The 23,366-nt window shown below is 34.5% G+C and overlaps 1 protein-coding gene across 1 annotated transcript in view; it reads right to left on the reverse strand.

Moving 5' to 3' along the window:
- The window catches only part of CHMP4C (charged multivesicular body protein 4C), a 40,029-nt gene extending 22,244 nt beyond the window's left edge, over nt 1-17,785 (reverse strand). Inside the window, exon 1 of the mRNA XM_051969980.1 lies at nt 17,328-17,785. Coding sequence (XP_051825940.1) covers nt 17,328-17,517 — 190 coding nt within the window. The 5' untranslated portion in view covers nt 17,518-17,785. The remainder of the gene's footprint in view (nt 1-17,327) is intronic.
- Between the last annotated feature and the right edge of the window lie 5,581 nt (nt 17,786-23,366).

Raw genomic sequence — 23,366 nt, forward strand, 5'->3', positions numbered from 1 at the left:
CCATTTGAGAGAACAAAGATGATATATAGAAAGGGAAATGTTTAGTGGAACAAGTTTTTGGAGAAAATGAATGAAGATGGTATCAAGGGCACAAATGAAACAGTTTGCCACTGAGAGAGGAAAACCAGTTCACTTTCTGAACACATGATTTTATCAGTGTGGGGAGTCTCTGATGAGTTTTTCTCCCAATGGATACTGGCATCTTCTCTGTAATTTATCATCTAAGAGAGTTGCCTGGTGCAGAGATATAAAAGACATATCCCACAACATTCCTAGGTACTGCTAGAGTCAGATTAAAATGCAATTGGCAAATATTTACAAAATAAATAAAACATAGTAAAATAGAATGTTGATACTGGGGACACCTAAGTGGCCCAGTGGATAGAGTGTTGGATTTAGAATCAGTAAGACCTGAGTTCAAATCTGGTCTCAAGACAAATCAGACTTAGCTTTGTGACCCTAGACAAGGTTTTCTCATCTGTAAAAGAAAATGAGAAACCACTCCAATATCTTTGACAAAGAAAACCCTAGATGGGATCACAAAGAGTTGCACACAATTGAAAAGCAACTGAACAATAACAGCAGCAATGTAAATATATGGTTTTCTAAGACAATATTCAGCCCACAGCGATCCTTATGTATAATTTTGTGGTCCCTATTTTGACACTACTAACCTGATGAATGAATGGATTAGGGACTTGTTCAGAATTAGTAAGCATATGATAAAGACAGGACTTGAATCCCAAAGTCAGCTCTCTCTCCCTCAAGTCATGCTGTCTCTCACCTGGTACATAATAAAGATTCATGAAATGTTAGTTGATTGGTTAATGGGTTTTTTTTTATTATTATTTTTTATTTTATGGCAGCAGCTATCTATAGAGTCAAGAATGTGAAGAGAAGGAAGTTGGAAAATGAGTGATGGTGTGTGGTGTAAAATAAAGGGATAGATGTTTGCAATAAGGGGCATGGAAAAGGTTGAGAGGAATGAGGCAGAAAGACAACTAGAACAAAAGATTCTGAACAGAGAAGTAAATTTCAGAGTTATTCTAAAACGCGGTGCATTGGAGGTTTTAGACAGTGATTGTCTAAATGTCTATGGATGATTAAGGAAGAGTGGTGATGACAGTCAGTGGAGTTGAGGAAATTGAAGAACTAGGAGTTCAGGTTATCAAAAGAGTTATTGATAAAAGGACTGAAAGCATCAAAGGCAAGGATAGGAGGAAAGCAAGAATGTGAGCCAGATGCTGAAATCATTAACAAAATGGAAAGATCAGTAGATGTCAGAGATAAGGATGTAGACAGAATAATATAATTGCACGATATGAACTTGAAAAGAGTAAAAAGCCGCTAAGTCATGGTGACAAAGCAAAAATCTGGAAGAGAAGCAAGAAAAATACTGTTTCCTTACCCCCGTAAGTTGAGGTGGGGACATGAGTTAAAGCACAGCCAACATTTCAAGTGTTCAAGGAATGTTCATTTAATTGAATTGTTAAAGTGAATGTGATATCTTCAGGGAAAAACCACTTTTCAGTTAATAATTACTTGTGAATGAATAAAAATGAATGATTGAGTATATGAGGATGATGTGCTGTCTTTCATATATAAGCTGATATTACTGATCCATCAGCAGTGTGACACATACTTTGAATTGTTTTTCCAGCAGTGATGAGAAATCAAATTTTAAAAGCCTTCCTGGAGCTGTATTCATCATAGACAACCAACCATCTAATTACGCACTTCTCTTGATGAGACAAAGAAGGAAATTTCAAAAGGGAATGTAATTCAAGCTGTCTGCTTGGTGTATTGCAATCTTCCAGTCTCCCATACAGGATATTTTCTAGAATGTTACTGGTCAGAGACATGAAGCTACTTGTTTAAACAAAGGGACTACTGTCTTTGCAAGAATGCAGGGAAGTCTTGACTCCTTGTCTACCCATGTAACAGCAGAGGTGTGTGTGTGCTTTTTTTAACCTCCAACAATAGTAGGAAGAACAATGTTCTTTATGCACTGGTACCATAAGAAACAAATGACTCTTTATTGTGATTCATTGCAGACCATTGCTGTAACTTAAGCTACAAAACAACATTTTAGTAACAATTAAAAGAGTGCTATATAAATAAATATGTTGTATAAGCACTAAGGGCTGTTAGTGTGGTGAGGCTTAAAATGCTTTTAGTTCAATGTTGCTCTACCATGAAGTAGGGCTATAATAAACACAACTGAGAATTGTAACAAAGAGATTATTTAAGAAGCCTTATTTGATTCAGGTTCCTTTGCTCATTTAACAAGATATGCTTCTCCAGGAGCAATAAATAAATAAATAAATAAACAAACAAACAAACAAACAAACAAACAAACAAACAAACAAATAAATAAATAAATAAATAAATAAATAAATAAATAAGGCTTCTGGTCAGTTTGTTTTGCATTTGTGATATTATGAATGTTATAAATATTAAATCATTAGTTTTCTTATAGGCAGAATACCGAGAACCATCATATGGCATAAATACAGATAGAACTGTTTTTAAATTGTGAAATGCAACATATCATTATTTACCTATAACTATGATAATTGAATCAGCTATAAAGGAAGATGCAGATCTACCACAAACTAGCTATGTGACCTTGAAACCTCTATGAGCTTTAGTGTCATCAACTGTAAAATGCTTTCTCCGAGGCAGCTAAGTGGCACAATGGATAACTGGGATTGGAATCAGAAAGCCCTAAATTCAAATCCTTAAAGAGACACTTTAAGATAATTTAAGAGACTGTATGATCTTAGAGAAATCATTTGATATCACTTAGACTCAATTTTCCTCTCTGTAAAATGAAGATCAGCTATTGTTAAGGATCAAATGAGAATCATTTCTAAATCACTTTGCAGACTCCAAAGTGCTAGAAAAATGCTTATTATTATTACTATTATCTAAAATCTGTGATGAAGAATGTTTGTGGCAGCCCTCTTTGTAGTGGCCAGAAACTGGAAACTGAGTGGATGCCATCAATTGGAGAATGGCTGAATAAATTGTGGTATATGAATATTATGGAATATTATTATTCAGTAAGAAATGACCAGCAACATGATTTCAGAAAGACCTGGAGAAACTTACATGAACTGATGCTGAGTGAAATGAGCAGGACCGGAGATCATTATATATTTCAACAACAATACTATATGATGATCAATTCTGATGGACCTGGCCATCTTCAACAATGAAATGAACCAGCTACACCCAGGGAAAGAACTCTGGGAGATGACTATGAACCACTACATAGAATTCCCAATCCCTCTATTTTTGTCCGCCTGCATTTTTGATTTTCTTCACAGGCTAATTGTATGCTATTTCAAAGTCCGACTCGTTTTGTACAGCAAATTAACTGTTTGGACATGTATACATATATTGTATTTAACTTATACTTTAACATATTTAACATATATTGGTCAATCTACCATCTGGGGGAAGGGGTGGGGGGAAAGAGGGAAAAAGTTGGAACAAAAGGATTTGCAAATGTCAATGCTGAAAAATCACCTATGCATATATCTTGTAAATAAAAAGCTATTAAAAATAATAAAAAAATAAAATAAAATCTGTGAGGAGATGAAATGCCAAAAATGAGGGTACCATGTAGAGTTCAATTAATAGGACAATGATTAAGATCATCATCTATATTTTCTCATTTTTCAAAAAGATCTTATTGTGGCTATAATGTTTCATTGGAAGATCTTTAATGCAAACTTTTAAAGAGTTTCAGAATTGGAAAGAATTGGAATTGGAAATGTCCATTAATCCAACCTATACCTAAAAAGGAATTCCTACTATACCTTGATCAAGTGGTCGTCCAGTAATGTCATTAAGGCTTTTGATGAGAAAAACTTACTTTTTCTCAAGTTATTTTATTCAACTTTAAGATAGCCCTAATTATTAAGTTTCTCTCACTTATCAAGTCTAAATTTACCTCTTATAACTTCAACTTATTGTCTTGGTCCTCATCCTTTCAAGGCCAAGGAGAATATGTCTAATTGTTTCTCAATGTAACAGTCCTTCAAATATCTGAATGTGGCCATCATGTTCCTCCTAAGACTTCTTTTTTTCCAATCTCTATTTCCTTCCTTCAAATAAAAGAAACCCATGTCATTCTGTTTCCTATCCTTTGTTCTTACCAAGCATTATGTTTGTGATATATTTTTTCTTACCCAGATTCACACTTCTATCTCGTTCCCTTTACATAAATAAAATGGCAACATGATATAGTTGATAAAGGATGCCATAAAAAGGTGGGGCTACAAATCAGTCAAAATTGGATTAAAGTCTTAATTATGACAAATAAATATGCCAGCTGTATGACTATAGGAAAGTTACTTCATCTCTCAGTGCCCTCAACAAACTTTCTAAAATAATCATTGCAAAGGATTTGTCAATTTCATCTCATCAGTAGAGAGAATTTCCATACTGGGAATTCTTCACACTGATTAACTCACAAGTATGAACAAAAAAAAAATTAATCAGTTTATATTAATAGTTTATTTTAGTTAACTATAATAAATTATAGTCAACTCAGTTAACTTCCTAAACATTGTTTTATTTTATAAATTATTAAAAAAAAAAAACATTTGCCCATGATTATATAATTATTTCACTGATGTTGAATGTTGTAGAATTTTTAAATGACATCCTTTTGCAAATTCTATGTTTCCATGACATTCCTGAGTTTTAAAAAATTTCTTTATTTGTTCAAGTCATTCAACAAGTATACAATGAGCTCCTATTGTAGAAAGAGCTTAGCATATACTAAAAGTACAAAGTACCAGGCATCAACTGGTAGCACAGTGGACCTGGAGTCCAGAAGACCTGAAATGAAATCCATCCTCAGACACTTGTCTCTCTGAAAAAGCCACTTAAACTTTTGTCTGTCTCAGTTTCCTCAACTGTACTATAAGAACAATAATACTACTTCCCTCCCAAGGTTGTTTTGAGAGCAAAAGGAGATAATTTTTGTAAACTGTTATATAAATATTAGCTATTATTCAAGGTCTTTGATGTCAAAGAATTTACAGTCATGATTCAAAGCACTTTTCTCTTCTTTCATTCTTCCATCATCCAAATTTACTAAATTTACTTGGTTTTACTAAGTAAACATAATGAATTTTCCTTCTAAATTGTACTCAGTCAACAAAGTAAATTCCTCAAGGTGTTGATGGGTCTAGTATGAATTATTAATAGCTAGATCAATTTAATCAGTTTCACTTTTTTAAAAATTGAAAATAGTTATTTGGCATCAGATAAAATAAGCAATCAGTTGAATTTTTCACTATTCAACAAGCAAGGCTATTTATCACCTCTAGAATTAAATACAAAGTCCTCTATTTAATATTCACAGCCCTTCATAACTTGTCCTCTTCCAGTATCACATCTCTCTTCATAATCACACTTACTTATCCGGTGATAATGGTTTCCCAGCTGTTCCATGAACAAAACACATCATTTTCCAGCTCCAGGTATTTTCTCCGGCTGTTCCTCATTCCTGTAATGTTATTCTTTATTGCTTTGACTGCCAAAGTTTCCTTCAAGACCCAAGTAAAATCCGACCTTCTATGAGAAGCTTTTCCCAATCCCTCTTAATTCTGCTGCCTTCTCCGTTAATCATTTCTTATTTATCATGTATATAGCATTTTTGAATATATTTGTGTTTGCTTCTTGTCTCTCCCATTAGAATGTGATCTGCGCTGAGGCAGGGACCATTATTCTGCCTGTATTTATATCTTATACTGACTGGTATATAGTAGATACTTAATAAATGCTTATAGATTGACTGATTACCATGCCTTCAAAAAAAATCAACAAAAGAATCTGCTTCTTTTCTATGAGCAGCCAAAACAAACAAACAAAAACATACTAGTGTTCCTGCAAATAAATCAACAACACATTAATCAAACAATACATTAATCAACAATTAATGATTCATCTTATCTTCATTTTCAAACATCTTCACATTTAAAATATGTTTCTTTCTACATATTATCATCATAAAATTATAGGTTGAGTGCTGTAGTGAGAAAAACTTTGGATTAGAAACTGAAATCCTGGGTTTTGGTGTTGATTTTGATCCCCCAGAATGCTGATTGACCTTGACCAAATCACCTAACCTTTCTAGACCTCAAGTTCTTCACCTGTAAATTGAAAAATGTACTAAATCATAGATGTCAAACATGCCACAGTTATCACTTAGCCCACAACATTTCTTATGCAACCTGAACCAGTTTAAAATGTAATTGGGAAATATTTAATAAAATAATAAAAATACAATAAAACATAGATAATATGAATATATTTTTTTCTAATATGTAGGGATCTTTCTAAGTATTTCAATGGTCATTTATCCTTGAGTTCTATTTGAGTACCACTGTACTAAATGTATTCTAAGCTCTCCTAAAAACTCTAACAAATGACTCTATGAGCAATCAAGCACAGCACTATGGTCAGCTGACATGGCAACATGAAGTCTCTTCCTCCAACCAATTTTGAAAGGATTTGCAATTCTTAGAAATTAATTTTAATTGGAAAAGCCTGGACAATTATAATGATTTGGGATTCAGAATGTGAACTAAAAAATCAAAATGAAAATGTCTGGATGGTCTACGAGCTAAAAAATGTTTATAATATAATAAAAATTAGAAACATTGTATGGATGATTATGGCAAAAACCTGTTTGTTGTAGCTAACACAAGCTTTGTGTTAAATCAATGTCTTTTGTCAGGACTCACAGATATATTGACATAAACTGCCCATATATTATATTTATAGAAAGAGTTTAAACAATTGTGCAAATATACCAGCCCTTGGATAAAGTCCTGTGGAAGAATTCTGCCATACTAAAAAATGAAACACCCACTTAAATTGGACAGGACAAAATATTCATTTGAAGACAAATAAAATAATTTTAAAGATGCATTTGAAAATTAAAAAAAAATTAGTTGTGTCTTCAAAATAATTCAAGTTTTGTTGGAATATACATTTTCCAAAGTGCCTGCCAAAGGTTTTATTGTATCATTTCACAGCTCCAATTCTATATTGAATACCTAACAAAGTATAAATCTCACTTCATTTGAAATGGGAAGATGACATTGAATTTTGTAATTTACATTAACCCATTATATTTAAAAGCAAAGGTCTTCAGTTTTCTGCAGAGCTGCTGCTACTGCTCTCCTTTTCTTCCTTCCTTTCTTCCATACAAGTTTCCTTCCTTCTCTTTTTCCCTCGCTTCCTCCTTCTTTCCCCTTTTCTTCTTTCCCTCCCTTCAGGTAGTCTTTTTCCTCAGAATACTAATTATATGCCCACTTCCACCCATTGATCCTTTACCTCACATCCCTCCACTATTCACACTCTATACTGAGATGGTCACCTCTACATTCCTCACATCAGCCTTTGACTACCAATCTCAAGATCCCATAACCTCTCCCAGGGCTTGCCTTTCTTCATGCTATTGTCACATCACCTTCACGCAAGTGTCTTCACAGCTTCTTCTCAAAGGTAGGGAAGGGAGTCCATTGGTAATCAGTTATTCATTTTTCCATGGATTTTAAAGGATGGACTTTGAATGGAAAATGACCTCCTTAGTTAAGCATGATTACACTAGACTAAGGTTGGCTATATTCAATCAATTAATTAATCAATAAGCATTTAAAACAGCTACCAAGGCAAGCATTGTGATAAACACTAGGAATACAAAGACAAAAACAAATCAGTCTCTCCTCCTTTAAGGAGCTTATTGGGAGAGACTTATACATGCATAAGTACCTAGGAAATATGCAAACCAGGGTTGGGGAATCTTTTTTCTGTAAGGGCCACTTGGATATTTATATCTATTGTGAGCCATACAAAATTAGCAACTTATAGAACTCAAGAAATGGAAGGCTGTTTAACTAGCTTTCAGTTCATCATTGCCTGCATTTGCTTTAGCAAATGATTTCATGGGTCTTGTATGGCCCATAGGCCAGATGTTCCCCAGCCCTGATGTAAACCATGGCATTGAATTTGCCCTAGGTGCTAGAATTCCTAGTTACAACTCTGCTTTAGAGTTATTTCACTGCTTGTTAACACCTCCAACAAAAGATTGTTGGGGAAAGCAGATAAAATTTAAATCACTGCTATTTTCTAAAAGGATTTGCTGAGGCAGATGTCTGAAACAGTCTATGATTGAGGGTCTTTTTAGACTTGTCTGTTTACTTCAATTACCCATGATAATTTCATCCTCCCACTCCTGTGGTTAATCAAGTTCAGGCTCATGCATGTCATAGGCACGGATACAGATACTGATCATGAGCAGGTTGGCTATAGGGTGATTAATTTTTCAGTCACAGAAACTGATGGAGATTATGGGCATAGAGAGGTTGTGATTTATATCAGTAAAGGACATACTCACATTAATGAAAACAAGTATCTTTGAAATACTGAAGCACCGATAGAAATGAAACATAATTCAGAATTCAGTTTCTTCCCCAGCCAGAGAATTGTGACAACTCAAAACCACAACTCTTTTTGTTCCCTTGCCAGTCTTTTTATGGCTAGTCAAATATTTTTCTTTTTTTTTTTTCTGTTACGATACATCTTACAAATGATCTCTGAAAGTACAAGTTGGTCCTTTACAAAAAACAAACAAAGTTTGAGTGTTTTTGAAAAGCACTAGCAACATTCAATCAATTAACAAACATTTAGTAAACATTTACTAAATACTATAAATGAACTAAGGTCCTGAGCTAAGCAATGGAGATACAAAGAAAAATCAAGAATAGCTCCAACACTGGAAGAGTCTATGTTCAAATGAGGGAGGAGGAATAATATGTATACAATTAGGTGTATATATATATATATATATATGAATATTGCTGGGGACATATCTACATTGCTCTCCTGTTTCAGAAAAGGATTTTTATTTGAAATACAAAGCATGTCAGCTGACCAGCTCACTTGAAATGAAATTTACACTTACATAGAGATACAAAACAGAAAAAAAAACATATAAACTTTTTACAACTATAAGATATATAGAAAAGTCTGGGGAAATACAATCCATTATTAAATAATAATAATAATAATGATGGTAGCTAACATCTCACTTACTATATCCCAGGCATTGGGCTAAGAACTTTCCAAATATTATCTCATTTGATTCTCATAATAACCCTCGGAGGTAGGTGTTATTATGATTCCCATTTTACAAAGAGAAAACTGAGGTAAACAAAGGGTCAAACAATTAGTGATATCTTCCTGACTCCAAGTCCAGAACTCCAACCAATGGATCACCTAACTGTCTCCATAATACTAATCCTGATTATTTTAAAATGTAACCCAAATCTGTGAAGGTACACTTAAGAAAAAGAAAGAGAGAGAGAGAGAGAGAGAGAGAGAGAAGAAAGAAAGAAAAAGAGAGAAAAAAATGAAGAGGGAAAAAAATTCCATAATGTTACTATATGCTCAGTTTTATGAACACTTAAAAAAGAAATGAGTGATCATTAAGAAACAGTATGAATTCAATAGGAAGTTAAACCGAACTAACCATTTCATTTTCTGATAAGAGCATAGTAGGTTGGGAGATTAACATAGTCATGTTATAGCTTAATTTTAAGAAAGCATTTAATAAATTATCAGATAAAGTTAAATACACAGATGTTTCATTTTAGTCTGGAGATGATCCTAAACTGCTACACATAGCTAAAAGCTATGTTAGTTTAAAACAAGCTCTGGCAGCTCCTACCAATCTTTAAAGGCTTTGAATATATCTCTATGTTTGTCATTTGAGTCAATGATTAAAGAATGCAAATAGTATTTTCTCACAAAACAGAACATTATTGGAGAAAATAAGCCTACAGAGGACTTCACACAATATCCAGTAAAGTCAAATCACAATAAGAATTTTCATAAACAAAGCCAAAATATGGATGGCAGTTTGCAAAATAAAACAGACCTGCCAGTATTTTTATAGTGATCTATATTTGTTGATAACTATTGGGAAACCACCATTTTGATACTCTTACCTCAATATCTGATATGCCATATTAGGATATACCAAAAGCCTTAGTGCCTTTAAAAACTAGGAATGCTTGATAATAATCTGAACAAATGTTTACAGGAAAAAAAAATCTATGTAAATATAGAATCTTTATTAGAACAAAAGACATATTAAATATCAGGGTTTTTTTTAAAGGAGCAAGATGACAATATACTATATTTGTTTAAAGGTACTTCTGATAATGTCACTTTATGCTTTAGACTGATTCTCATATCACTAGAATGTAGTCAAAACCTTATAACTTTAGAAGAATTTGTGAAAGCATGTGTTCTTTTTTTTTTTTTTTAAATAACTTTTTATTGACAGAATCCATGCCAGGGTAAGTTTTTACAGCATTATCCCTTGCACTCACTTCTGTTCCGATTTTTCCCCTCCCTCCCTCCACCCCCTCCCCCAGATGGCAAGCAGTCCTTTACATGTTAAATAGGTTACAGTATATCCTAGATACAATATATGTGTGCAGAACCAAACAGTTCTCTCGTTGCACAGGGAGAATTGGATTCAGAAGGTATAAATAACCCGGGAAGAAAAACAAAAATGCAAGCAGTTTATATTCATTTCCCAGTATTCTTTCTTTGGGTGTAGCTGCTTCTGTCCATCCTTGATCAATTGAAACTCAATTAGCTCTCTTTATCGAAGAGATCCACTTCCATCAGAATATATCCTCAAACAGTATCATTGTTGAGGTATATAACGATCTCCTGGTTCTGCTCATTTCACTTAGCATCAGTTCATGTAAGTCTCTCCAGTCTTCTCTGTATTCATCCTGTTGGTCATTTCTTACAGAACAATAATATTCCATAACATTCATATACCACAATTTACTCAACCATTCTCCAATTGATGGGCATCCATTCATTTTCCAGCTTCTAGCCACTACAAACAGGGCTGCCATGAACATTTTGATACATACAGGTCCCTTTCCCTTCTTTAGTATCTCTTTGGAGTACAAGCCCAGTAGAAACACTGCTGGATCAACGGGTATGCACAGTTTGATAACTTTTTGAGCATAGTTCCAAATTGCTCTCCAGAATGGCTGGATGTGTTCGCAATTCCACCAACAATGTATCAGTGTCCCTGTTTTCCCACATCCCCTCCAACATTCCGCATTGTGAAAGCATGTGTTCTGCTGACATTACTTTCAAGAACCTAGGGTCACCTCCATGTCTAGTGCAGCATTATAGCAGAGTTTTTATTGAAGAATTATTATTGCATAATGACCAAAAATAAAATTAATTTTGGAATACATAAATATAAAGATGTGTCCACATCAAGAGGAATAATCCATTATACTTTGTACTTTTCAGACCACCTGTGGAATATTCTGTCCAGTTCTAGGATTCATACAGTAAAAAGGAGAATGACAATACAAAAATGGTAAGAATAGAGCCCTATGGAGACTAGCTTTAAAATTTTTTTTCAGGAGGAGTATTTGAGGAGAAAAAAGATTTAGGCAGATCATGAGGAACTATATATCATGTGATAAAAAGAATACCAGTTCAAATCAAAAGATACCTGAGTTCAAATTAGTCTTTAAAATGGGAAATGTCATTTGTGGAAATATGTACAAAAGAACTGCACATGTTTACCATATATTGGGTTACTTGTCTAGAGAAGGGGTAGAAAGAAGGGGAAAAAAAAACAAAAAGAAAAACAAAACACAAGATTTTGCAAGTGTGAATGTTGAAAACTATCTTTGCATATATTTTGAAAATAAAAAGCTAATTTTTTTAATGGGGAATATGGAGCAGTTAGGTGATACAGTAGATAGAGCACCAGCTCTGAATTCAGGAGGACCTGAGTTCAAATCTGGCCTCAGACACTTAACACGTCCTAGCTATGTGACCCTGGGCAAGTCACTTGACCACAATTACCTCAGCAAAAAAAAAAAAAAAAAAAAAAAAAAGGGAAATATCATACTCATGGAACCTATCTCACAAATGTATTAGGAAAGTACTATATAGTTACTATAATAATGATGATAATAATAGCTAACATTTGTATAGCATTTATTTGGTGTTTTAATTATTTCATTTATTTTTATTATTTCATTTGATTCTCAAAACAATTCTGAGAGATAGGTGCTGTCACTGTCCCCATTTTATAGATGAGGAAACTGAAGCAAACAAAAGTAACTTACTCAGGTTCACATAATTAGTAAGTGTCCAAGTTGAGATTTGAACTCAGGTCTTCATGACTTCAGGTTCCATGTTTTAAATACTGAATCATCTAGTTACCTGCTTTCAAACACCATTGTTATTATTAATATTAATTGCCACAAAACAGCACTCATTCTGAAATTAAGAAAATAAGGTACAGATCCTCCCTTAAACTTTTGGCCTTTGTTTTGTCTTCCCAATACTTACCACAATGCTTAGTACATAGTAACTTCTTAATAAAAACCTTTTGACTCAATGCATTATTACTTGTAGTACTGAGCAAGTTATTTAACATCACTGGGTTTCAGTTTCCACATCTATAAAATGAAGAGGTTGGATAAACTCAGATTCCTCCAGCTGTAGCTCTATGGATCCTAGGAATACTAAGTACTTGAAAAACTATTCTGTCTAGAGAAATTAGTCTGCTCAGTCCCAGGGAATAAAACCAGATTTAGTAATGGGTAGATGCTACAGAGAGGCAAATTTTAGCTATTCAAAAAAACTGCCCGACAAAGATGTCCCTGTTCTTAGAGGTATTTAGGAAGGCATTGTGTGGTCAAGGGGATTGCTATTTTTGGGAAGTAAGACTTTGCTATGTGACTTTGAAGAGTCTACCTCTCCAAGTCTATTTCTAAATACTCAGCTATCTCTCATAAGGTAGTATAACCATAGGCATTGTACAAAAGATAACACAGCACATACTGTTATCATTGACATTTCAAATAAGAATGTCCAGATGAAGGATATTATTACCAGAAATTTCAATTGCCACAAAATAGTGGTATTAGATGAAAGGCAAGAAAGTATTAAATATCATCTCAGGAAGTAACACTAAGGGAATCTCTGACTACCTTAAATTCTTGAAAAAATTAATAAATCTTATGCCAATTTAGCTTTTTTCTCATAGAGTAATCTCTTGAACGCAACAGGGGATAGCATACATAGAATAGGGCAGCTAGTTGATTAAATGAAAATTATATATAATTGCCCTTTTAATGATGCTGATGATCACAACTGTTGTTGTATATGTGAGCATTTATTTCTGACTAAAAAAAAAAATTAGTCATGATGAACAATCATTTTCATGTTTTGGCTTGGTAATAAACTCATTCCAAACCAGGCTTTTCTTTATTTCAGCAGACACTAAACTCAAGTGCATCTTTAGGTTTCTGCTTCTGAAATAAAAAATGCATTTTAGCTATACCCAATGCTCCATATTTTCCCTTATCATCTCATTTAGTTGCAAAGTCACTCCCTTGCTAATCATAGTAACATATGCAATTAAAGCTATCCTGATTTGAGAATGTTGTTGTGAAAATGCTAGCAAATGCTTTGTTAGCAAAAATTTAGAGCATAGGAGGCAGTGTGGTACAATGAAGAGTGCTGTCTCTGTTTAGAAGACCTGGATTTTAGTTCTACCTCTGACACTAATTCTCTTACTCAAATCACTTAAACTTCCAGATCTTGTTTTCTCATCCATAAAATAAGGGATGAACTAGATAACCTCTGAAGTCTCATTCAACTCTAGATCCTGTGACACTTGGAGAAGACTAGTTTTCCCAATTTTTGGTCTTTAAAGAATAAGTCTACAACTTACCACTTGAAGAAGCAAAAGAAAAATCTGGTAAATATCAAATAAAGAATAGTAATTTGAGGATATATCAATATGTGTGTATATTATATATAATCCATATACTTTGCATTTGTCATATCATATGTGAATATTCTTCCTAGTTCTGAGAGTGATACTTTTAAGAGAGAAAATGTCCAGGAATAATGGTCAGGATGGTAACAGCTCTGGAATTTATATTATATACTAGTAAAAAAATTTGGGGTATTTGGTTGTGTTACTGCTGGATCTGTATTCCAAAGACATCATAAAAGAAGGCAAAGGACCCACATGTGCAAAAATTTTTGTAGCAGTGCTTTTTGTGGTAGCAAGGAATGGAAATTGAGTGGTTACAAATCAATTGGGGAATGGCTGAATAAGTTATGTTATTCGAATGTAATGGAATACTATTGTTCTATAAGAAATGATGAGCAAAGTGATTTTAGAAAAGCCTGGAAAGACTTATATGAACTAATGCTGAATGAACTGAGCAGAACTAGAACACCATAAACAGTAATAGCAAGATTATATGATGTTTTATATATAGTATATATAGATATTTTATATAAAGTATAAAACTTTAACATGTTTAAATGTATTGGTCTGCCTGCCAACTGGGAATGGAGGTGGGAGGAAGGAGGGGAAAAACTGGAACAAAAGATTTTGCAACTGTCAATGCTGAAAAATTACCCATGCATATATCTTGTAAATAAAAAGCTATAATAAAAAAAAAAGATTGTATGATGTTCAACTATGACAGACTTAGCTCTTCACAGCAATGTAGTGATCTAAGACAGTTCGATAGACTTGGAATGGAAAATGCCATCAACATCCAGGGAGAAAACCTTGGAGACTGAATGCAGATCAAAGTATACTATTTTCATCTTTTTTTTTGTTTGTTTTTTCTTTCTCATAGTTTTTCCTTTTTGTTTTGATGTTTCTTTCACAACATGACTAATAAGAAAATATGTTTTAAATGATTGTACATGTATAATCTATATCAAATATCTTGGGAAGGGAAAGGGAAGGAAGGGAAAAAGAAAAAAATAGAAATCAAAATCTTACAAAAGTGAATGTTGAAAACTACCTTTACATAATTGGAAAAATAAAATACTATTAAGTGGAAGAAAAGGGAATTTGGGATATTTGAAAAAAAGAGAAAATCATCTATCATGCAAAATAAGTACCAGAAGTAGTTTTTAAAAGCCATAGTTTTTGCTTTTGAAGATCTTAAAATTCACAAGAGATCCCTTGTCTCTTCAACACAAAGAGCTTTTCAATAATTTAGATGATCATAGATATATAATAGATAGACAAACATATATATAAGTAAGAAATAGGGGAGAATACAGAATTTTAGGGACACATAAAACTATTGTATATTAATACAGGGCAGCTAACTGTAGTCAGGAAAACTTATTTTCCTGAGTTCAAATCTGGTACTCTAGCCCTTTCTGTGTATCCCCAGTGCTTAGCACATATTAAAGAACAAATGCTTGTTGAATGATTGTCACCTCCCTTTGACTGCATTTTGCAAAGATCACTAAATTAGGAGTCTGAGGAACAGATTTCAAAAAACACCTCTAACAGCTGTGGGGTGATTATAGGGCAAGATACAACTTTTCTGGGTCTCAGTTTTCTTAACTACAAAATGAGGAAGTTTGACCAGATGGCTTCTGAGGTGTTTCTAACTCCAACTCTAACTCATTTCTAACTAATTGTGTGACCCTGAGCAAGTCACAAATTTTCCTTAATTTCCTCATCTATAAAATGAGCTACACTCATGGCAAACTATCCCAGTGTCTTTACCAAGAAAACCTCAAATAGGGTCACAAGGGTAGGACTCAACTGAAAAAACATATCAATACAGTTATTAATTATTAAGATAATATATACAAACAATATGAAACCAAGAGAATGCAGAGTAAAGGAGTAATCTTTCCTTCAGATAGTCATCATCAGTTAATACTGATATACTGGGGGAGAGGGGGAAAGAGAAGAAGAGAGGAAGAGGAAGAGGAGTTTCCCCAATAATCTAAGATGGAACTCTTGCTTTTGAATGTACTACTTTAATGCCTTTCAGCAAATATTTTCATGCACAAAAATAAAAATAGAATCCAATACTACAAGTGCTAAATATGCACCACAATATTGTGACAGCATGAGAGAGTGAAAATAGCAACATCATACAAAAAAAATGAAGTTTGACCTTAGTGCATATTCCAGTTCTTATTGCTCTACAAGACTAGGTAATAGTTACACAGGACCTTTTGGTGTGATTAGCAAATTCCACTGAGAAAATACAGTCTTTTCACATCTGGATCTATTGGGAAAAACTTGTTCTCCTTCTTCTCCCACCCCCCCCCCCAATCCCCAACAACAACACTTGCGTATGACTAAGGGATCTAAGTATGGGGATGCAAACATTAATAGTTTGATGGTGAGAACAGAATGATATAACATTGGCTCTGTTTCTAGCCCTGTCAGTGCCAAAGAAGAGAAATCTAGTAGTTCTAGCTGTCTCAATATGCAAAGTTATGTTAGTATATGGATCAAGTAATTTATTTTTTTCTGTAATAGTTTGTTAGATCTTAAGAAGCATCAAAAATTAAAGAACTTTTAAAACCAGTATTTACACACAGAGTCATAAAAGCCACTGTTCCTGCTCCTTACAAAACAGTTTAGTCTATGTGCTTTGCTAGTATTGGTTAAAAATTACATTAAAATATATTTTTGTAAAATTAGCATAATTATGAATCAAAACAGTCACATAAAATTCTACATATAAAAAATGTTCAGGATGAACAGAAAATATCTTTGTGAAGATACAATCATGAGCATACCACTTGCAGAGAAAAAGGCAAAAAGAAAAATCATTTGCGTTTCTCAGTGAGTCTCCTTACTTATCCCCAGCCTATACCGATGTTCTAGGGAGGTTGTTTAAACTACTTCATCACAAAGTATTTATTAAGCACCTACTATATGTTAAGCACTTGCTAGGGAATTGGGATACCAGGCAAGAAGTAAACCAGTTCAACGGAGGCTTGCAAAGCACAAAGAACTCAGAATATGATAGGCATACTAGGACATAATTGATTCAGAATTCCATACAAATTATAAAAAACAAAATAGGCACAGGCTTTTGAAAGTCACTATTTCTTGATAAGATCTTTACAGAAAAGTTTGCTAAAGGGCTCAAAGATGAAAGATGAATGGATAGGGCATATTCAAGTCTCAAGAATACAGTTTCATCTTTATACATAACAAGCATGTATTAAACATAGACTCAACTTCCCAGCAGATTTTCCCCCCTAACTATTAGGGTAGTCAGAAGAACCTAAAGAAATAGTTTAAATGACGTAGCTTGCTCAGACTCTGCGTCTAGGGCTCTGGCTCCTGGCCATTAGGGCTTGAAATACAGAGGTAAAGTGCTGGTCAGGAATTAGGTCAAGGTAGCTTCCACAGAGGGTTGAGACTCGAGCCCTACCTCGCTTATTCTGTGTCCCGTGCTTCTTGGCCAGGGCGAGTTCTTTCTGGATCCTGGTTTCCAAGTACTCTTGTTTCTTGCCCAGAATCTCCTCGGTCTCCCGGAGTCGGGCCAAGGCCTCCTGGGGGCTAGGAACGGCCTTGCCTTTGGAGGAATCTCCCCTTTTGAAAAACCTGCCCAACTTGCTCATAGTGGCGTCTTTGGGGACCCCAAGGCACTGAAAGAGGCGGGGAGAAAAAGAAAGAAGAAACTCCCAGCAGTCCCCGGGGCCACACCTGGAAAACAGGTGAATAAAATAGGTCCTCCCTCTCTGGGCTAGGCAGTGCAGTCCGAGCGCCTAGAAATCAACAAAGTATCATTGAGGAGTGAAACACACCTCTCGGGCACTTCCTGACCATCGGGTCCTGAGCCCCACCCCCGTCGTCCTGCTGTGCAGACTCCCAGTGCTGGGCTGAGCAGAAGGAAGGGCGTTTGAGGAATGTTGGAAATCAGTGCTGGTCTTCCTTTTGTGCTCCCGGAGAAAGACAGGTGATAAAGAGCCCCAAAAGAGGAGTCAAACTCCTCCTGCATCCTAAAACTCCTCCTCTAGAGGCTTATCCCAGGAGTTGTGAAAGAATGATGTAAAAGACACCATAAGAGCAGAGCAGGTATACATGCTTGTAGATATAGCTGTGCCTTCTTTTTGAGATGATCTTTTATTTACACTTTGGATGACTTATAAGCTCCTTAAGAGCAGAGAACTGGTTTCCCGCTTTATCCCCTAGCCCTATATATCCCCAGTGCTTAGCACATACTAAAGAACAGATGCTCGTTGAATGATTGTCACCCCCTCTTTGACTGCATTTTGCAAAGATCACTGAATTAGGAGTCTGAGGACCGGATTTCAAAAAACATCTCTAACAACTGTGGGGTGACAAAGGGCAAGACACTTAACTTTTCTGGGTCTCAGTTCTCCTAACTACAAAATAAGGAAGTTTGATCAGATGGCTTCTGAGGTATTTCTAACCCCAAATGTATGATCCCCCTATGTATGTAAATGAAAACTTTTTTTCTACCTCTATTCTCAAAGTATGTGTGTGTGTGTGTGTTTGTTTGTGTGCGCGCGCGCGCGCGCCCGCGTACCTGCGAGTGCCTGCGCAAAAATGACTTAGTATGTATAGAGTGAAACTTTTACCTTGAATGGGTTCTAATCCTTACCAACATGGATTTAGAATAAAATGGTAGTTTGTTTTCCTAGCAGCAGGACTTTGAGAAATGTTTAGTTAAAGTTGTGAAGGATTCTTAAACTTTCTAAAAAAAGGCTACAATGCTCTTCCCAGCTGAAGTTCAGTCTATTTTCCATCTATTATATGTATATAAATACACACACACACACACACACACATATATATTAAGAAGGGATAGAAATTTCCAGTAAGAGAGAAATTGTTTTGCTCTTACTTTATGATTCCCATCATCAAAGTCACAATCAATATTTGGTAACATGAAAGCCAAATTGACATAACTTGCAGACAAGAAGTGGTTCTGAAAAGTTATGTGATTTTGTTAGGATCATAGATGTAATACAACTGGAGAAAGCATGAGAGACTATTCTCTCTACAATCTCTTCATTTTTAAGACCTTTGAAAATTAAGTGATTTGCCAAATTCATATAGAGTAATTGACAGATGTGGGATTTGATCCCTAATCCTGACTGTAAAATAAGGGTTCTGTCCACTGCACTTTTCCTCCTGCTACCTCTTCAAACCCAGATCTTCTTTCTGATACTTTATCCAGTATATTGTGTTGATATGAAATAATCACAACTATCAAGAATAAATGTCCTGCCAGAACTTTAAATGCAACATTTCTAAAACTGTACTCATTGCCTCCTTCATGCTTATCTCCTACTAGTTTTCTAGCTAACATCTCCATTTCTATTGAGAACAACTGTGTTCTCAGTAACCCAGGCTCATAATCTCAGAACAATTTTTGACTCTTCACTCTTCTTTATTATATGTGTAAAAGTGGGGTCAAAACCACTCTTCTTATTTTAACCTTGATACCCTATATAGGGGAGAACGCGCCTCAATTAATAAACTACATGCTAAAAACAACAACAAAAACCCCTCAAAGTAAAATGAAGTTGCACAAGAAAGCATTGCCTTTTATAAATTCTATATTTCAATCAAATTGGTCTTTACTCCATTCCTTTTTCTGCTTTCTCTTCTTTCACTAATATCCCTTCTTAAAAGTTTCAATCACTCTTTTTGCACTTCTATTATTCTCCCTTGTACCACAGTTATTTATCTATATGACTTTATCCCATTTGGATTGTAAGTGCCTGAGGTAAGAATTGGGGATGGGATGAGGATAATCTAATTGAATCTCCTTGTCTAGCATAGGGCTTTGCATAGGCTAAGCACTTCACAAATTTTATAATTTATAATTAAATATATTGTTGGATTTATGTATTTTTAACATTGGATTAAAGTGATTAGAATCTCAAAAAACCATGGCAACCATCTCATCCAATTCCTTAGTTTCACAGTTGAGAAAATCGAAGCCCAGAGAAGTTGATGCTTTCTTAAGATTACTAACAGTCAGTAATAGGTCTATACTTTGAATCTAGATCACCTGACTTAAAATCCAGTACTTTTCCCTCTATACCACAAATGTGAATGTGGATAATCTCAAATACAAATAGTCTTTGTAGCCTCAAAGCCTAGTAGTCACTGATACATAATAGAAATTAAAATAAAAGCATATTGAATTGAATCCAGTCTTTCTTGGCCACTTCTTATATTTGTTTAATTTAGAATGTAAGTATACTGCCTTGAATTACTTTCTTTAAAAATTAGAAATTTTATTTTGTCTTCTTAATTATATTGTAAGCTCCTTAAGGGCAGGCACTATCATTTACTTCAATATCTCTTTAGCCTAGATTACTTAATAGATTACCAAACAGTTACCTAATGAGGGATAAAGGAGGCTTTTAATAAATACTTGTTGGTTTAAATATTTCAGGAGTGGTTATGAGGCAGCCTTGTTAGGGACATTAAAAATGGATTCACAAAAAGGTTAGATTTTAAAAAGAACTATACTAGTAATTGAAGTATTTCTTTATAGATCATTATGAGAAACAAAATAAGACCATCAGAGTAAATAATAGTTAAAATATTAAAAGTCTACCGCTTGAAGAGCGATTGTAAATGAAGATTAAAAGGTCTATGAAATTAAAATGAGTGAAAAAAAATTCAACTCCAGACTTCTCACATAGAGGCACCAACAGACAAAAGACTATACTTATAAGTCAGTGAATAAACCAAATACGTTTCATTGCTATTCCAGTAATGAAGGTGTAGAAAATAAACATTTTTTTTTAAATCAAGTGATTTACAAACTGAATGTCCCATTAATCTTCATTCAATAGTATAAGCCACAAATGTGGTTTCATAAAGCGTTCTCAGCAGCCAGTATATTTTTCAATTTCTAATCTCAATTGATCTCAACTAATAAGGAAGCTATTGTTTAGAAGAATGATCATCCTTGGTTTGATTTAGCATAGTTAAGATGGTAGGGAAATTGGAAAATTATAGATCTAATAAGAGACAACAGAAGTCAAGCTAATTGATACATTTATGCTGCCCTTTGAAATTGCATCAATTTTTAAAATGTCAAATGAACTCTAACCAAGTGAAGAAGAATCATTCTTTAAGCATGCCACAGGATTATAATCTAATAGTGATTTATCAAGCAGTTAAACATGTATGGGCACTTCTTCAGGAATGCATTTTTCAGTCTAAACCAAATATCCATGGAATTCACATAACTAATCACCATAGTGAGGGAAGAAGCAACAATTTTGGGGAAATAATTTTATAGCAACAAAGTATGGCAGATTAAAACTATTTTGCAAATTGGAAAAAAAAAAGTGTTCATTGCCTTGACCCATAAAAATGAAATGCTTAACATGCAGGAGTGTCTATCATGTTTTTTCTACATGTACTATATGCCTCATGTAGGCTTAAGAAGAAATCAAAGAATCTATTGTCTGTGAACTTTTTCATGCCACTTTGTTATTGTTATTGGGCGGCTGCTGCTGTTGTTCTTATTCAGTTCTGTCTGACTCTATGTGACTCTAATTGAAGTTTTCTTGGCAAAGATACTCAAGTAGTTTGCCATTTCCTTCTATATAAATGTGTATTCCCTTCCTTCCCTTCCCTTCTAACACACAGCTCCTTTCCCCTGTAGTAAGTACTTCCAGGCTATTCTTCTAGTTTCCCGGCTAATAATGGTGACACCATTACTTTCCCAGTCACTCACGCTTAAAACAGCATCACCATCAGAAACAGGGAAACTAGAAGAATAACTATCACAGCTAAATTGGAGAGGTAGGACTAGAGCAATGTCACATGCTAAGGAGTGGTGACAAATGCTGATGCAGAAAAGTTAAGGAGAATAGGAGTGGAGAAGTCATCAGATTTGGAAATTAAGGTCATTACTGACTTTGAAAATGGTAGCTTAATAATGATAAAAATAGAAATCAAGTGAAACAGAGGCAGAGAGTCTAGATTACAATAGAATTTTGATAGAATTTCACATTGAAAGCTGGAAAGGATGGTATAGATCATATATTACAACTCTTTTTATAAATGAAGCAACTCAAGTTCCGAGAGGCTATGTGTCACTTGTCCATGTTATATAGCTAAAATTTGAACTATGGTTGTCTAACTTCAATTCCAGCAAGATCTTTTACTTCAGAAGGGAAGGGTACATATAGGATCAAAGCTTAACATGGCAATAGGAGAAAGGAAAAGATTGTTTTTAATAAGAGATTCCAAGTATTCTAAGTAGTTAATTGCTTCCCTAAGCTTTCTCAAGGATAAGCTTGTCCAAAAAAATTAATTCTTTTTTATCTGCCTCTTCTGCAGAGGACTAGACTTTACTTTCAGGACTCAAGTGACCTCATTTATGGAATGTTCAAGTTGAAAAGGACCTGAAAGGTCATGTAGGTTAGCTCCATTTTATAACTGAAGAAACTGAAGCCCAGAGCAGTTAAAAAGTACACCCCAAGTCACACAGGCAACTCTGAGAATGAGCCATGTTGGTTTGAATTACCTGAATTACTCGGTGAAGGCTCTAGGTAAAGAGACATGAAAGACCTCCACTCAGACTAGTATGGGAATTAAGTTCCCACCAAGAGGGATAGATCCTTTACTCTTTCTTAACTAGAACACTGAGCTTAGAAATGAAAACAATGTCTCCAGTGATAGAGATATCAATATAGTGTCCCCAAGGACTGCAACTAAAACACTGAATTCATGAAGTCTTGGGATAGATCTCTTTGTTATATAATACTATCTTTTCATCCATCAACCTGTGTGCTGTGCTCTTTTAAAAAATACAAAATAACGAATTAGACTTGGGACTTTTTCTTTCCAGAGCTATAATCTATTCAAACAAAGATACATAATTAAATCAAGGATACATTTTGCATAGAGGTATTCACTGCAACTTCTCAGAATCTGCAAACTTCCAGTGCCTTTAGTTAAACAGAGACACATGCATCTTGGACCGCAACAGAGTTAGTTACATAAGGTGAGGTTACAACTAGGCTGGGGAAATAATAGGAGCTTGTCACAGGAGTCTTTTATACAGTTTATATCCCTTAGTAAAGCCTAATTATATGGATACAGCTGTTGTAGTTAGTGAGGCCAGCTGCATACTTTGAGGATTGAATTATTCTGTCAAGTTTCCAGTAGTAATTGTATGTGAACTTTAATGCCAAGAGCAGTGGATTATTTCATTGGATCACTCAGCTAAAATCACCTAGAGTAATCTGAATCTGTTTCTTCCACACTGGAGATACCACAGTGCTCTCTTTGTAAGCCATTAGAAACCACTAAAAGAGCCTGCTTTTTTGCAATTCAAGTCACAGTATGAACTTTAAAGTTTTGGGTAATTTAATCAGGAAAATAGTGTTTTCACCTTAGGAAATGTGATTTGTTCTAGTTAGTTTATGAATTAGAGCATTCTCTATCTTTAAAAACATGTTCT

This window comes from Antechinus flavipes, chromosome 1 (genome assembly GCF_016432865.1).
Source record: "Antechinus flavipes isolate AdamAnt ecotype Samford, QLD, Australia chromosome 1, AdamAnt_v2, whole genome shotgun sequence".
Taxonomy (NCBI): domain Eukaryota; kingdom Metazoa; phylum Chordata; class Mammalia; order Dasyuromorphia; family Dasyuridae; genus Antechinus; species Antechinus flavipes.